Raw genomic sequence first — 16,628 nt, 5'->3', positions numbered from 1 at the left:
TCCGCAAGAGTGGCTTTGGATACTTGGTGCACCTAGCGACGAAAAAAAAAACAACTGCGTAAAGTCTGAGTCTTACATCTTTGTAAACTCTTTCTTTAGAACGAAAATTATAAATTGAATTTTTCGACCTTTTACAGTTTTTTATTGGGGTTTTTTTTTTTTTTTTTTTTTTGGAGTTTTGACCTCAGATTTGGATTTTTCACAACTTTTTACATAGGAATCGACCATTTATTTATAATTTTTACCCATTTGCAATTGCTCCATAAAATAAAAATATAACCATAACTCTTATGTACTTATGTAGGTATTTTTCGAAGAACTTGTTGATTATCTCTCCCTTCCCCTCTCTATCTCTCTCCTACTCTCTCTCTCTCCGCCCCTCCATCTCCTTCCCTCCTCTCTCTCTCTCTTTCTCTCCTCTCTCTCTCTCTCTCTCTTTCTCTCTCTCTCTCTTTTTCTCTCTCTCTCTCTCTTTCTTTCTCTCTCTTTTTCTCTCTCTCTTCTCTCTCTCTCTCTCTCTCTCTCTCTCTCTCTCTCTCTCTCTCTCTCTCTCTCTCTCTCTCTCTCTCTCTCTCACGTACGTCACACATGTTATGTATTTCAAACTTGCATTGGGATGCTACATATGCTATACCTATACCTACTGCACGCACTGTGTACGCACCTAATCAGCTAAAACTCTGTCGGTGAAGATCGTGACTCCACTATATTCGGGTGTCATCGGTTTTCGTGGTTGAATCTTACGAACTTTTCCGATTTGCGCCGAACTCTCTCGGTAAAGTTCGTTTCTCCACCATCGTGTGACTTCGGGTTTTGTGATTGACTTTTCCGAGCTCTGCCCATTCGCGTGAACTCTCTCTCGGTAAGGTTCGATTCTCCACGGAACCAATCGTGTGTTTTCGGCTTTTTTCGTGATTCTTCGCCTTTTTTTGTGCCCGTTTTCCGTGAAGACTGAAGAAAATCACAGAAATGGAACAGTAGTGAAAAGTTAAAACCTAAAACAAACTAAAATACACACCTGTCAAATTTTTATAGTGTTGCTCTCTGCCGGTAGAAAGTATAAATAAATGAGTGTTTTGATGACAAGCGGAAACTCTCAGAAACGTCCGAAATCACTTCGGGACCGTTCGCTCTTTTCGGCGGACTTCTACGAACGCGCCATACCAGTACGAACAATCTGTGTGGTTAGGTAGCGCGCAAAAAAGTATCACCCAAGTGGCGAGCATGACTATTTAGTATTTACGAAGTCAGCTGATTCGCGTGCTAAAACTCCCAAGTGGCGAGCATGACTATTTAGTATTTACGAAGTCAGCTGATTCGCGTGCTAAAACTCTGTCGGTGAAGATCGTGACTCCACTATTCGGGTGTCATCGGTTTTCGTGGTTGAATTTTACGAACTTTTCCGATTTGCGCCGAACTCTCTCGGTAAAGTTCGTTTTTCCACCATCATGTGACTTCGGGGCTAAAACTCTGTCGGTGAAGATCGTGACTCCACTATATTCGGGTGTCATCGGTTTTCGTGGTTGAATCTTACGAACTTTTCCGATTTTCGCCGAACTCTCTCGGTAAATTTCGTTTCGCCACCATCGTGTGACTTCGGATTTTGTGATTGACTTTTCCGAGCTCTGCCCATTCGCGTGAACTCTCTCGGTAAGGTTCGATTCTCCACGGAACCAATCGTGTGTTTTCGGCTTTTTTTTTCGTGATTCTTCGCCTTTTTTGTGCCCGTTTTTCGCGTCGTATGTTGCCAAAGTGGCTGCAGTGCGTGCGATTGTTGGTTGGACTTTTGAAGAAAGCCCGAAGGAAGAGAAAGAAGGAGAAGAAAAGGATGACCGTAAAACGGCGGGTTAGATTTCGGATGAATTTGGTGGAGATGATCAAGCTCCGATGGAAACGATTCCGGGAGAGGCTGAACAAGAAGAAAGGTGAGGGAGAGATGTGAGATACAAGGGAGTGAGATGGGATCTTTTGTCGAAAAGTGAGGAAACATTTTTTTTTTTTTTTTTTTTTTTTTTTTACAGCAAAATTAAATAGCTTTAACAGTTTCCTTCATTTTCTTAAATAATTCAAAGGTTCCCAGATGATAAACAAACGTCAAGTGTTGACCAAATTGATTTAAAATAGAAATACCTCTGCTTTATTAATTATTATTATAAGGTCGGCTAACCTTGACCTCATAACCTAGACATTTTTCCGTTGTCTGGAATTTAAAAATAATAAAAATAAAACATGTTATTATTTATAATAGGTAGGTATTATGTATGGTGCGTTGGTATAACATGATAATTTTCTGAGTATAATTGTGTGTGTATTTTATTTTGTTCAATAAATAACCCTCATTTTATATTTATCAGTTCAGTGGGAGAAAATATTTTTGCAAAAAAAAAGCATTAGGTAGTATATTTTTGTGAAGAGCAAGGCCGCCTTGTGGCAAGGCAATTGAAGAGTTCATTTATGTTTTGCAATGTTGTGTAGTACAAGTTGTTGTTGTTTTGATCGTGATCACTCAAAAATATGGGTAAAGCTAGTTACATGTCACTATCATGCCTTGATGTTGAAGACGCTCGTTTGTGGTAAACAGGTGTTTTTTTACACCATCAACACATCAGAGAACCCCTGCCCCCATCATCTATGTTTAAGCTTCTAGTCTTGTAACTGCTCCCACGCAGCCTAAGGGAAACTGCCCGTATTATTGCTATTAAATCTGGACTTTATTTAGTCTTTGTCCACCCTGATAATAATCGTGAATGATAACAACACATTTAATACAAAATCCCTCTCCCGAGTGAAATACACCTACAGGGTGGCCAGAAAGTTGTGTCCAACCCTGTAAAAACGAAGTAATTTGTCTGGCTAAGGGGGCGTTAGAGTGGACTAGCGTCTAACTGTTGGACTAGAAATAGGGAGTAGCCCAGCTTAGCCTGTCTGTGGGACTATAAACAGGGAGGAGAACAGCTAACCCTATAACCAGCCTGACTAGCCGTTCTTCTAAGGGTTTCTCTCTACTCTCTCTGAATAAGCTCAAGTCCTCACGATGGTTGACTGCGGTTCAGGACGAGCCAATTAAACATGGCTAGAGACCATCACCCCGGTGTATGGCAGGGGAAAAAAAGATACCTACCCTTTTTGTATTCTGATATCACAATTCGGCTACAGGTTAAGCTACAACAACAACAACAACAACAACAACACCAACAACAACAACCAGGCCAGTAGCTGGACTGCCTACTTACTTACCTCATGTAATCCAGAAGGAAAAAGAAGAAGAAGAAGAAGAAGAAGAAGAAGAAGAAGAAGAAAAAAGATGAAGAGGGGGGGTGAGGTTTTTGCACACCCTATACGGATAGAGTGCATATTTGTGTGACTGTACCTCTATTTATTAGTGTCCGGGTACCCTTATGCTTGCTACCAATGGAAGTTATCAGTTATTAAACAACTCGTGAACTGACAAAGCAAAAGTCGATTTATCGAATAGATTTATCACCGCTTTTTTAGACAACAAAAGTGACTATCGACCGTTTCTTCAGTGACTATCGACCGTTTCTCCAGTGACGATCGACGGTTCTTTTCGAAAGTGAGATTTTTTTTACCACGATTTTAATCTAATTTGAAATCTTATTGTTTAAAATCTTGGGCGCGATTCTCTACAGTTTAATGACATTAGTGTGACAAAATTCCTAATCCAATTTTTCTGTGTTTTTAGGTTCTTGGTTATCCTTTGGTTAACTTTTGTGTCAGATATAGTATTAAAAAAAAAACACGCGGATTTCGCTTGATCTTCCTATAACTGATCAGGTTGAATTTTCGTGATCTTAGATTCTCTCAAATCCAATCACGCTCGCCCAGCAGCCCAAGAAAGAACTGATTATCAATGAAATCCTAGTGATGCGAGAAAACAAGCATCCGAACATTGTCAACTATTTAGACTCGTACCTGGTCGGGGAGGAACTTTGGGTAAGTAACAATGAGCGTGGTTACTAACTGGATGAGTGACAGCACTGACTGTACAGACAGTGACTATTTATACTCGTATATCCAACAATTATTTTTCTCCCAGTGGAAATTTGAATCGAATGAGTTTGTAATGCGCTGACTTTGTTTCTGAAGTGTTTTTTTTTTTTTTTTTTTTTTGCGACAAGAAAGTTCAATATTGGCATTTCTCATCAGTCTCTTCCACCTAACCCCTAACATTTCTCCTTCTCCCCAGGTGGTGATGGAATATCTGCCGGGTGGTTCACTCACAGACGTGGTCACAGAGACCTGCATGGATGAAGGCCAAATAGCGGCCGTCTGCAGGGAAGTACTGCAAGCCCTCGAGTTTCTACATAGCAACCAAGTTATACATCGAGATATCAAAAGTGATAATATACTGCTGGGACTGGACGGCAGTGTGAAATTGAGTAAGTGGAATAGATTTATAGCAACCAAGTTATACATCGAGATATCAAAAGTGATAATATACTGCTGGGACTGGACGGCAGTGTGAAATTGAGTAAGTGGAATAGAATGTAAGGCCTGTAATCGGGTCAAAATTTCGATGGTCAGTTTTTAGTGCCAAAACACGCTTTGAGGTCCCTAGAGCCTAAATCCAAAGTTTCAGCCATTGGTCTGTGTGTGTGTCTGTGTGTCCGTGTGTCGTGTGTCTGTCTGTAAACAAAATATCTCGAGAACGGTAAGAGCTAGAGACTTGAAATTTGGCATGCAGCTGTCAAATCTGACAAGGATGCGACATGAAACTTTTGGTTAAGATCGGAACAGTTGGCGGCATTTTACCGCTTTTTGGCGGTTTTCGGTGTAATTTAACAATATATCGGGAACGGTATGAGCTAGAGTAGATTGATTCCACATAGGCTCTCACCTTCAGCTCTTTCAATTCCACAAGGAAAAAGTTAGATTGCCATTTCCGCCACTCCCATAGTTTCAGCAGAACCAACACTTCACCAACCGCACTCAACGACCTCTCCGGAAGATTAAAAGTCCAAGCATCCGTATCCAACAAGCTTCACTCCAACCACCAGTAGGTACCACAATCTCAGGAAAGAGCACGGAAGTCAATTACCTACCTTTCAAGTCTAATTTACGGTTAGCTACCACACTTCACAGGCGGCACAAATCAAGGGGACCATTTACACTTTTTACAGGCACCACACCTCAAGGGGCACCATTTATACTTTATAGGCACCACAACTCAAGGGGGACAACTTACACGAGGTAGCATAAATCAGCGGGAACCATTTAAGACGGGAAAATCATCATCTTCATCCGATCACGATTCTTCTACTGAAAATAAGTAGAATTACCTATGTAGGGTAAGGGTACCAGTTATTAGCACGCATGTATAAAACAGTGCGCTGGTTATTGTCACCTCGGTGAATGAGTTCACCCCCTTTTACATTCACTCAAAGGCCTCCAAGAATTGTTGGGACGAAGGATCCCAAAGGTGCTAAGTTCCACGAATTTACGAGTCCCCATTCTTTTGTTAATAACTAAACATCTTCAGTCATGAATACGGTTGCCAACCGTACGTTATTTCCGCGAGTAGTGTAGGTAGTAACGTACTAGTATGATGAATGTATAACGTACAGCATGTTGTCACGAGATTTTTATCTCTAGTGCATGCCTTTGTTCCGGGTAAAAATCGGGAAATCCGTATTTTTTCACCATTTTGCTAGTTTGTACCGTATATGCAGAAAAAAAAGTTGGCAACCCTAGTCATGAAAATGTTTGTGCAGTACAGACTTAAACCCGTCGCACAATGGAAGTGTTCAAGCGTTCCAATTCCAATGAAATTTTGGTTTTATAGGTTCTTGGTTTTTCAGGCGACTACGATTACGTACTACTAAAAGTCGCGCGACTGCTCTTTTAAATCGATCTGAGTGCACGGGATAGGCACTAGGCAATGCGCCAGGCTTGGTTCCTGTAACCAAACCAAGTTCCTGTAACAAGACCAAGTCCCTGTAACCAGGCTTACGTTCCTAAAAAGCCCAAAATTTTGATTCAGTGTTTAGTGTAAAATTGAAGATTTTGTCTAGGAAGGGCCCACTTTTGCCCTTTTTACCTAAAGAGACTCTTTACCAATGATAATTTCCAACAAATAAATCGATCTGAGTGCACGGGATAGGCACTAGGCAATGCGCCAAGCTTGGTTCCTGTAACCAAACCAAGTTCCTGTAACAAGACCAAGGTCCTGTCACCAGGCTTGGTTCCTATAACCAAACCAAGTCCCTGTAGCCAGGCTGAAGTTCCTGTAACGCTGTAACCAGGCCTAGTTCATTTAAAGCCAAGTTCCTCTGTATCTATCTGGCAGTGCGCCCAGCCAAGCTCCAGTAAGCACGCCTGTGTATCTTTACATGAACCGATTCAGCAGGTTTTTCTTACAATTTTGACACCAAACATGAAGACTATTATGGACCATCTGATAGATCCCAACTTGTATCCTCACTATTCCGAAAGCTTGTCTTGACCCCAACCCACGAGCAGCGGGGTATCGATTTGACCCCAACCCCGAAACAAGGGGTATCGATTTAACCCAGCCCCGAATGAGAGGTATCGATTTGACCTCAACTCCGAAACCGGAATATCCATTTAACGCAGCCTGAAGACCGAAAATTCCCGAAAACGAGGAAATTGTCCTGACCTAAGCGCCGGAAAGCGGGAAATCGGGTAGTGCCCACTTCGATTGGATCGATTAGTTAGTGCCCAACTGAAGTTGACCTCAACAGAGACGTGGATACTTGGTTTGAACAGTGTCCAACTGAAAGGAAGACTTGATTTCATCTACTGAGAGAAACCGTACCTACCAAAAGAAAACCATTCCGATTTGAACGGAGCAACAAATCCCTGAAAAAAGGTTTTCCGTGAATTTCCCGATTTTGAAAATTTGGACCGATTGCAATACTTTCATTACTAGTATAGCTCCGCTATACTGTAGTAATAGAAAGTAATAACAAATCGAATTCCGTGATTATTTCAGTTCGAATTGTTTTTTTTTTTTTTCGAATTTCCCAGAGTGCCGATGTGCGCTACGTGACCCTTCTGTGTGATATCTATTTTATTCTAAAAGTTGGGATACAATCCGCCCCGGGCGGGAATCGAACCCGCGGCCTAGCGCTTACAAGGCAGACGCACTACCAACTAAGCTTACTAGGCTGGCTCGGAACTATCAAAGCTCTTGAAAAATAACGAATCGAATTCCGTGATTATTCCAGTTCGAATTATTTGTTCTGATTTCCCAAAGTGCTACGTGACCCTTCTGTGTGGTATGTATTTTATTCTAAAAGTTGTCTCTTCTCTTCTCCCCATGCAGGGCTTCCGGGACGGTCTACACCGCCATAGAGTCCAGCACAGGCATGGAAGTCGCCATCAAACAGATTAGTTAGTGCCCAACTGAAGTTGACCTCAACAGAGACGTGGATACTTGGTTTGAACAGTGTCCAACTGAAAGGAAGACTTGATTTAATCTACTGAGAGGAACCATACCTACCAAAAAAAAAAACATTCCGATTTGAACGGAGCAACAAATCCCTGAAAAAAGGTTTTCCGTGAAGACTGAAGAAAATCACAGAAATCGAACAGTAGTGAAAAGTTAAAACCTAAAACAAACTAAAATACACACCTGTCAAATCTTTTTAGTGTCGCTCTCTGCCGGTAGAAAGTATAAATAAATGAGTGTTTTGATGACAACCCATCAAACAAATGACCCTCGCCCAGCAGCCCAAGAAAGAACTGATTATCAATGAAATCCTAGTGATGCGAGAAAACAAGCATCCGAATATTGTCAACTATTTAGACTCGTACCTGGTCGGGGAGGAACTTTGGGTAAGTAACAAGCAGCGTGGTTACTAACTGGATGGGTGACAAAACAAGCATCAGAACATTGTCAACTATTTGGACTCGTACCTGGTCGGGGAGGAACTTTGGGTAAGTAACAATGAGCGTGGTTACTAACTGGATGGGTGACAAAACAAGCATCAGAATATTGTGAACTATTTTGACTCGTACCTGGTCGGGGAGGAACTTTGGGTAAGTAACAATGAGCGTGGTTACTAACTGGATGGGTGACAAAACAAGCATCAGAATATTGTCAACTATTTAGACTCGTACCTGGTCGGGGTGGAACTTTGGGTAAGTAACAATGAGCGTGGTTACTAACTGGATGGGTGACAGCACTGACTGTACAGACAGTGACTATTTATACTCGTAGATCCACCAAACATGAAGACTATTATGGACCATCTGATAGATCCCAACTTGTATCCTCACTATTCCGAAAGCTTGTCTTGACCCCAACCCACGAACAGCGGGGTATCGATCCAGCCCAGCCCCTAATAAGAGGTATCGATTTGACCTCAACTCCGAAACCGGAATATACATTTAGCGCAGCCTGAAGACCGAAAATTCCCGAAAACGAGGAAATTGTCCTGACCTAAGCGCCGAAAAGCGGAAAATCGGGTAGTGCCTGTGTTGTGGTTCTCGAGATAGAGCGATCAGTGTGTGAACTATGAAATGTGAACTGTGAATGAGTTCTTGTTCTTATAATATAAGATAGGTAGGTACTATGTATGGTGCGTTCGTATAACATGATGATGATTTTCTGAGTATAATTATGTGTGTATTTTATTTTGTTCAATAAATAACCCTCATTTTATATTTATCAGTTCAGTGGGAGAAAATATTTTTGCAAAAAAAAAGCATTAGATATTATATTTTTGTGAAGAGCAAGGCCGCCTTGTGGCAAGGCTATTGAAGAGTTCATTTATGTTTTTTGCAATGTTGTGTAGTACAAGTTGTAACTGTTGTTGTTTTGATCATGATCACTCAGAAATATGGGTAAAGCTAGTTACATGTCACTATCATGCCTTGATGTTGAAGACGCTCGTTTGGTAAACAGGTGTTTTTTTTACACCATCAACACAATAGCTTCTAGTATTGTAACTGCTCCACCGCAGCCTAAGGGAAACTGCCCGTATTATTGCTATTAAATCTGAACTTTATTTATTCTTTGTCCACCCTGATAATAATCTCAGTCCTATGCGATTTGACCCAAATAAACAAAAAATGTAACAAAAGTCAAACGCCAAACTCATCCCCCCCTCTTTTCTCTCTTTCAGGCGGCTCAGCCGAGCTCCCCCGGCCAGCACTGCGGCACCACCCCCCTCACCCTCACTCGGCCGGCTCCTCCCACTCCCCCCACTCCTCTTCTCCTCCCTCCTCTACGGTCACGCCCACCTCCAGCGAGCACGACGATGAAACTCCGCCCCCTCCCGTGGCGAGTCGGCCCGAACGAACCAAGTCCATAGTGAGTATCCATCTCCTTCACATTGGTCGAACGAAGTGAACTGTTGGGTTTTCAAACTCGACAAATTCGTTTTTTTTGGCGTATACAGGCCCCCCAAATTGAACCATGAGACCAAATTTCTGAAGATTGTAGACCAATGGTTTTAAAAATTGGCCTGCGGCGCTGTGTTAACGTTGAAGCTTTTTTTCTTGTACTCAGCCTCTTGAGGACATTTGAGGAAATTGCTTTATTCTCAGGAAAAAAAAAAGTCCGATATGACCCAAACTACGACTGACCCGATTTTGGTGGCAGTCGAAGCCAATTTCTAAAGCTCCCAGAACTGCTGACATAAATAAATTATGTCTATCGTTTATTTTTGAAGTTATTAGGTTGAAAAAAAAAGAGCTCGTCTATACTGCTAGCATAGGACTCAGTTCCATTCGCTCTTTCAGTCTAAAGGCTAGTTTGGTTGCAAAGTATAGTCCACTTCAACTGGAAAGTCCGATGACCTTTGGGTGCGCACTCGTCAAAAAATAGCTCGTTGATTAACAAGTAAGCATGTGAATAGATGATCCCATGGGATTTTTCACGCCGAACGTGAAGAGCAAGGCCGCCTTGTGGCAAGGCTATTGAAGAGTTCATTTATGTTTTGCAATGTTGTGTAGTACAAGTTGTAACTGTTGTTGTTTTGATCATGATCACTCAAAAATATGGGTAAAGCCAATTACATGTCACTATCATGCCTTGATGTTGAAGACGCTCGTTTGGTAAACAGGTGTTTTTTTTACACCATCAACACATCTGAGAACCCCTGCCCCATCTTCTATGTTTAAGCTTCTAGTCTTGTAACTGCTCCCACGCAGCCGAACTTTTAGAACTGTCCGACTTACAGTTGAGAAGTTGCGGTTCCCCTCCATGCGCTTCCATCGGACTTCCCAGATGACGTGGACTGTATAGGGCTCTCTTTACTTTTTTTTAAGACTGTTTTTTTTTTTGCCATTTACCAAACTTTTGTCCACTTTCACCTCCACAGTACACAAAGCCCATCGAGGAGCCCTCGAACACGACGGACGAGAAAACCTCCACCTCCTCCGCCTCACCCCTGTCCACCCCTCCCCTCTCCCTCATCCAACCTCCTCCCCCCTCCACACCTCCACGGAGCACACTCAACGGAGCCCTCACCTCCCTGCCACCTCCAGTGGTGCTGGACAAGAATAAAAATCAAACCACGCCCCCTACCGGACTCACGGGTAAGTACACCTCCACCCATCCACACCTCCCTGAAGAATCTGAGCGGCAGTGTGCCATGCCAAGTTCCAGTAAGCAAGTCTCTTAATGATCACTTTACAGCTTCAAACCCAGGCTCAATTCTGGAATTTCTGGGACCCCATAAGTGGTCATTCCAGCCTCATTTTCTCATACCTTACCTCTTCATTCTCTCCTGTCGGCAGGCTCTCTATCTGATCGCGACCAACAAGAAGCCGGAAATCAAGGAGAAGGAAAAGCTCTCGCAAATCTTCCAGGACTTTCTCGACCAGTGCCTTGAAGAGGAGGTGGAAACCCGAGCCTCGGCCTCGTTGCTACTCAAACATCCTTTCCTCAAAATAGCGAGGCCATTGGCCAGCCTTACGCCACTCATTATGGCAGCGAAAGAGGCGGCCAAGGGACACTAGCAGGAGAGGAGTGAGGCTAAAGAAGCGTCCTTCAAGAAATATGACAGTACTCCAAGGAAAGGGATGGTTCTTCAAAAACGAACAGTATTGCCGAAGGAGAAAACAAAGACACTAATCAGAAGAACTGCAGGAAAAAAAGCAATATTGTAAAATTGAAGTGGCGAAAAAAGGAAAAGTTTAAAAGAACAGTATTGCAAAGGATGTTACCAGGGGAATAGAACTGCTGGCCTCTTTGCAACTCATCCTCTCCTCAAAATAGCGAGGCCACTGGCCAGCCTTACGCCACTCATTATGGCAGCGAATAGAAAAATATTAGTAGTTGTTCAAGATAAGAAGTCAGTATTTCTAAAGAAGTAGCCACAGGAAATGAACCATACCCTACCTACAGCAAGAACGAACAGTATTGCATTAAGGTAACATTACTGCCAAGGAAGCAACCAAAAAGAGACATTACTGCAGAAGAGGTCGGTCACCAAAGATATCAGTAGAAGAGGAATATTACTTGTAGAACTCACATATAGTGGACTTCCAGTTGTTTTAACCGGAGAAGTAGCGTTTTCAGAACCACAAATTTGACTTCGCCGGGAATCGAACCCGGCCCTTCTATATGCTAGGCCAGTGAAATACCTGGCTAAGCTATCCGTAGATTCTTCCCTCGGGAAGCAAAAGGGCGTAAGTCCTCTTAGAATATCTTATCCTCTAACAAAAGGGCGTAAGTTCTCTTAGAATATATTTGAGGGGTTTTTTTTTTACCTTTTGCTTCTCGAGGGCCGTATTATGTCCCCGGAGAATTTTAAGTTTTAGGATTCACAGGGACTTTTCGAGTGCCTAGATATATCAGGCCTGTTATTTAGACCAGGACTGTTCAATCTCTCTCTCTCTCTCTCTCTCTCGAGTGAGTGAGAATTGGAATCTGGTGATTGTGGAGTTGTTGAAACTTTCTTCATTCCTGATGATGGTCTGGTTAGACATCATGTAGCCATGTCATTACATTTTGTCTAAAACCTATATAATATGTGTGTACCTATATATCGACAACACAAGAAACTAGGAAGAGAAGTAAGAGAACATGGACAAGAAAAAAAATTAATGTTGAATATTCTTCCATTCACCAAATGCAAAAAATTGCCCAGAGAAAGAAGATCCAGATGAGACACAAATGCTATCTTATTAATAAGAGAGGTTTTGTGTTTGTTTGTCTGGAAGAGGTTGTCGTCTAAACGGTAAGTCGTAGAAACTTGAAATTTTTTACACAGGTTCATGTTTTTATGGCGGTGGTTATAGGCTAGATTAAAATTTCCTAAAGCCAGCCGTTCGCGAGTTATTCAAGAAATTCGAAATTTTTGGCCGAAAACTGAGCGATGCAAAGCTCGCGGGTATCCCGCTAGTGATACAATATGATTCTGTGATTGTTCTCCTATGTCCATCTCGACACTATAGGTATCACGCTAAAGTTTTAGACGAGGAGAATTCAACTCTAACTTTATCGAACTTATGAAGAAATTACATTGAGAGAGAGAGAGAAATGAAACGGAAGCCAAATCGAGTAACTGGGTTCCGGAACTCCAATATTGAACTCTACATACCAGGAAGCTGGACAATAACAGAGCTCTTCCACCAATCCAACTTGTGGCACCTTATCACATTTTTTTTTTTCTCAATGAATCAATGATCTATGAAATAAATATGAAAATAAAATATAACATAACTCTACATACCAGGAAGCTGGACAATAACAGAGCTCTTCCACCAATCCAACCCTAAGTCTGCTAAAACTTGTGGCACCTCATCACAATTTTTTTTCTCAATGAATCAATGATCTATGAAATAAATATGAAAATAAAATATAACAATATCATGCATAACTTACCATGACTATTTTTGCCCGACATGTAGTCGTCCTTACAGATGAATTTGTTGTCATCCAGGACATACAGTTCTTCCCCCGTAGACAGCTGTTTTCGGCACACCATACAAGTGAAGCAGTTCAGATGGAACACCCTGTCCCGTGCTTTCCTCACGAGGTCTGACGGGGAGATGCCCTGAGAACAACCGCCGCATTTTGTACCGTACCGCCTGAGAACAAAATGGAGGAAGAAAGCAAAGTTAAGAAAGGTCTACAATAAACAGAGTCTACAGTCACCACAACAGTAAACAGAGTCTACAGTCTATACAGTCACCACAACACTCACAACAGTCAACAGTAAACAGAGTCTACAGTCAGCACAACAGTCTACAATAAACAGAGTCTACAGTCTTACAGTCACCACAACAGTCTTTCCTCACGAGGTCTGACGGGGAGATGCCCTGAGAACAACCGCCGCATTTTGTACCGTACCGCCTGAGAACAAAATGGAGGAAGAAAGTAAAGTTAAGATAAGAAAGGTCTACAATAAACAGAGTCTACAGTCACCACAACAGTAAACAGAGTCTACAGTCACCACAACAGTCATAAGTATATAGCGTTCACTCGTGACCAGTGTAAAGCATGTGCATTGGATAGAATGTACAGGGTGACAAAAAAATCCGCGGACACTTCTATTTTTCTGATCACTCAGAAATGGTGACAAATATTTTATACCTAATAGGTAGGAGGTAATGTCCTCATACCCATCTAATATGAAAATTTAGAAACGTTCATTTTGACCCCCGAGGCATTCAGGACGTAAATTCTAAACGTCATTTTGAGTCTAAAACAGTCACCACAACAGTCAACAGTAAACAGAGTCTACAGTCTACAGTCACCACAACAGTCTACAGTAAACAGAGTCTACAGTCACCACAACAGTCTACAGTCACCACAACAGTCAACAGTAAACAGAGTCTACAGTCTACAGTCACCACAACAGTCTACAGTAAACAGTCTACTCTATCGATTGAAACTCATAGGTATATGTACCTACTATAGGTCCCATTGGATAAAATCAAAAGGATATGGGTGAAATGCAGTGCCGAACAGATTGAAAAAAGACGTCTTACTCTCAGACTTTCTTTGTCATGGAAAAAGAAAAGGAAGAAATGACGCTGTGCAACCCCCTCGAAAAAAAATAAAGATTTTTTTTTTTTTTAGTTTCTGGGGCCCGCCCCTTTTGTCCCCTTCTCTTGTTTGATCAAAAGAAAGGAACAGGGGGGTGACAGCTGTACCCTCCTAGTTCGCCTACCCTATCTATATGGTACACGTCACCACATATTGGGAGGGGAGAGGTGTAAAATAGGGTATATAAGTGCCTAAAAAGCTAGTTACTTTTACATGGTTTTACTTAACTTGAGATCTCTGTTTGTTTGTTTGGGTCAAATCTTGTTTTAGTTTGGTGTTTGCACACGGCTCAAGGGGCGTGTATACCGTGACTGGAGCTCGATTCCCAACTGACCGTTCAAGTGACCGTTCAAGTGACGAACGGAACTTGACAATCGGTATTTAAATTCGGAAATTAGGTGGTTTATGGTCGAATCTGCTGAAAATTTGCAGGAAGGAGGCAGACGCGCTACCAACTAAGCTAATAACTAGGCTGGCAAAAAATAGAAATTGAAAATCTTGGTCATTTTTTTCATCATCAGATCTGAAGTCGTTCCAGAATTCCAGAAATGCGTTGACTATGAACAAAGCCTCTCCACCATGTTCTATCTTTGAACTTTTCTTCGTTAATGACAGAGTTTGGATCTAAACCTTTTTCTTCAATGTCCCCATGAATCATATCCATCCATCGCAGTCTCGGGCGACCCCTTCGTCTTCTCCCTTCCATTTCCAGATGAAACATTCTTGAAGGTATTCTATTTTCTTCTAGTCTTCTCACATGTCCGTACCATTATAATCTCGATCTCTCAATCCTTACCTGTACTTTTTCGCCACCCCGCTATTCTTCTTGATTCCTCGTTTCTTACTCTATCTCTCCTTGTTTTCCCGATCATACTTCGTATGATTTTAAATCATTACATGAAAGTAAAATCAAAAAATCAAATCAAGAATGATAATAAACTGAATATTAAACAAATTATCATTACATGAAAGTAAAATCAAAAAATCAAATCAAGAATAATAATAAACTGAATATTAAACAAATTAGGTAGGTATACATTACATGAAAGTAAAATCGAAAAATCAAATCAAGAATAATAATAAACTGAATATTAAACAAATTAGGTAGGTACATACATAGGTACTGATTTTCTCTAATCACGATCGAATAAACTACGGGCCAAAAAAATTTAAACCCCTTAAAAAAAAAAAAAAAAAAAAAAAACCCTTAAGGTGTGTGTAAACAATCTAAATATAGTCGACCGGCCGTAGATCGACGAAGTGAATCTATGTTGTCCATCAACGCATCAACGGCCGGTCGACTATTTTAAAAACCGTCAGGTAACTCTGGACCTGGACCACCCTGTAATACTTTTTTAACATAGTAGATCTTGTAGTATTACCTACAGATTGTGAGATGAAAGTTGTAGATTAGGTTGCAAGTGTGCAAATATGTTCATTAAACTGTTAAGTAATTACCAGATAAATACTATCAATAAGATCATTCCTGTTAAATAATTGTAGTATTACCTACAGATTGTGAGATGAAAGTTGTAGATTAGGTTGTAAGTGTGCAAATATGTTCATTAAACTGTTAAGTAATTACTAGATAAATACTATAAATAAGATCATTCCTGTTAAATAATTAACACTGTTAACTCCTCTCTGGCGAATAATTATGCGCTGACGAACTACCTTAGTTCGATTCCCGTCCGCGGCGAACTTTACTTACCGACATAAGGTTTGTTCTTGGAACGGCTGGCTTTCTTCCACCCTGGCCAGCCTAGTTAGCTTGAAAGGTAAAGTGCCTGCCTTGTAAGCGTTAAGGCGCGGGCTCGATCCCCGCCCGGGGTGACCTTTATCTTAACAGATATCAAACCTCTTTAAAAAAAGTAGCCATAGGTACTTACCTATTTATTTCGTAACAAATCACAGGTAAATTGCTGATGGTACTTATGTAGGAAGCTGGAGGTGTTATCAAGCGATGAGTTATTGGTTTGACCGACTTACCTCACGTGAGCCATTCTTAATATATTAATAGTTGCCAGTGGCGTAGCGTCCACGTAGGGCGTGTATGGCGGCCATACACTCAAAATTTACTCAAATACCCTTAAATATTGACTTTAAATATTTATGAAGAAGCATGTGCATGACTTATGTAGTAATGTGCATGGTGATGGAAATTAGTGCCCTACACGCCTTACACTTGACTTTAGACCACGTTACGCCACTGATAGTTGCTACCTATAAGTACCAACCTATCGGTACACATACAGATGTAGGTAATAAGAAGTACTTAAACAGTGGAAGTAGGTATGGTAGCTATCTATTATAAAATAGGTTCTTATGTTATGACAGGCAATTACCTACCTGGTCATAACAAATAGGTACATAATAGGTTTGTAGGTTCGTCTATATTTCTCTAGTTTTTTTTTTTTTTTTTTTTTTTTTTTTTTTTTTTTTTTTTTTTTAAAAATATTTATAAGATCTTATTTATGTAGATAAACAGAGGAGTAAATTCAGTTGTTTTTTTTTTATCTTGATAAACTGAAAGGTGTCCGAAATAAGGAAAAGCGATTACACTAGACCTGAGAAGAATATGTACCTAAAAATAAATAAATACCTAATAAGAAAGAGTCAAGAAGACACGAGTTATAGGAAA

At 41.0% G+C, this 16,628-nt stretch overlaps 2 protein-coding genes across 2 annotated transcripts; both read left to right on the top strand.

Annotated features, from left to right (window-relative positions):
- Nucleotides 1–1,858: 1,858 nt before the first annotated feature.
- On the top strand, nucleotides 1,859–11,650 carry LOC103517028 (serine/threonine-protein kinase PAK 1). The gene is made up of 7 exons (XM_026829271.1): nucleotides 1,859–1,938; nucleotides 3,704–3,710; nucleotides 3,817–3,954; nucleotides 4,208–4,400; nucleotides 9,111–9,298; nucleotides 10,311–10,604; nucleotides 10,729–11,650. The coding sequence occupies exons 1-7, from the start codon at nucleotides 1,859–1,861 to the stop codon at nucleotides 10,948–10,950; spliced, it is 1,122 nt and encodes a 373-aa protein (XP_026685072.1). The 3' UTR covers nucleotides 10,951–11,650.
- Nucleotides 7,312–7,860, top strand: LOC108253405 (serine/threonine-protein kinase PAK 3-like). Its single transcript, XM_017447297.1, has 2 exons — nucleotides 7,312–7,359; nucleotides 7,685–7,860. Exons 1-2 carry the CDS (start codon nucleotides 7,350–7,352, stop codon nucleotides 7,843–7,845), a joined length of 171 nt encoding a protein of 56 aa, XP_017302786.1. The 5' UTR covers nucleotides 7,312–7,349; the 3' UTR covers nucleotides 7,846–7,860.
- Nucleotides 11,651–16,628: the final 4,978 nt, after the last annotated feature.

The sequence above is a fragment of the Diaphorina citri genome, unplaced genomic scaffold, assembly GCF_000475195.1.
Source record: "Diaphorina citri unplaced genomic scaffold, Diaci psyllid genome assembly version 1.1 scaffold1724, whole genome shotgun sequence".
In the NCBI taxonomy this organism is placed as follows: Eukaryota; Metazoa; Arthropoda; class Insecta; order Hemiptera; family Psyllidae; genus Diaphorina; species Diaphorina citri.
Note: the sequence above shows the minus strand (reverse complement) of the source record. Positions and strands in the feature narration are given on the sequence as shown.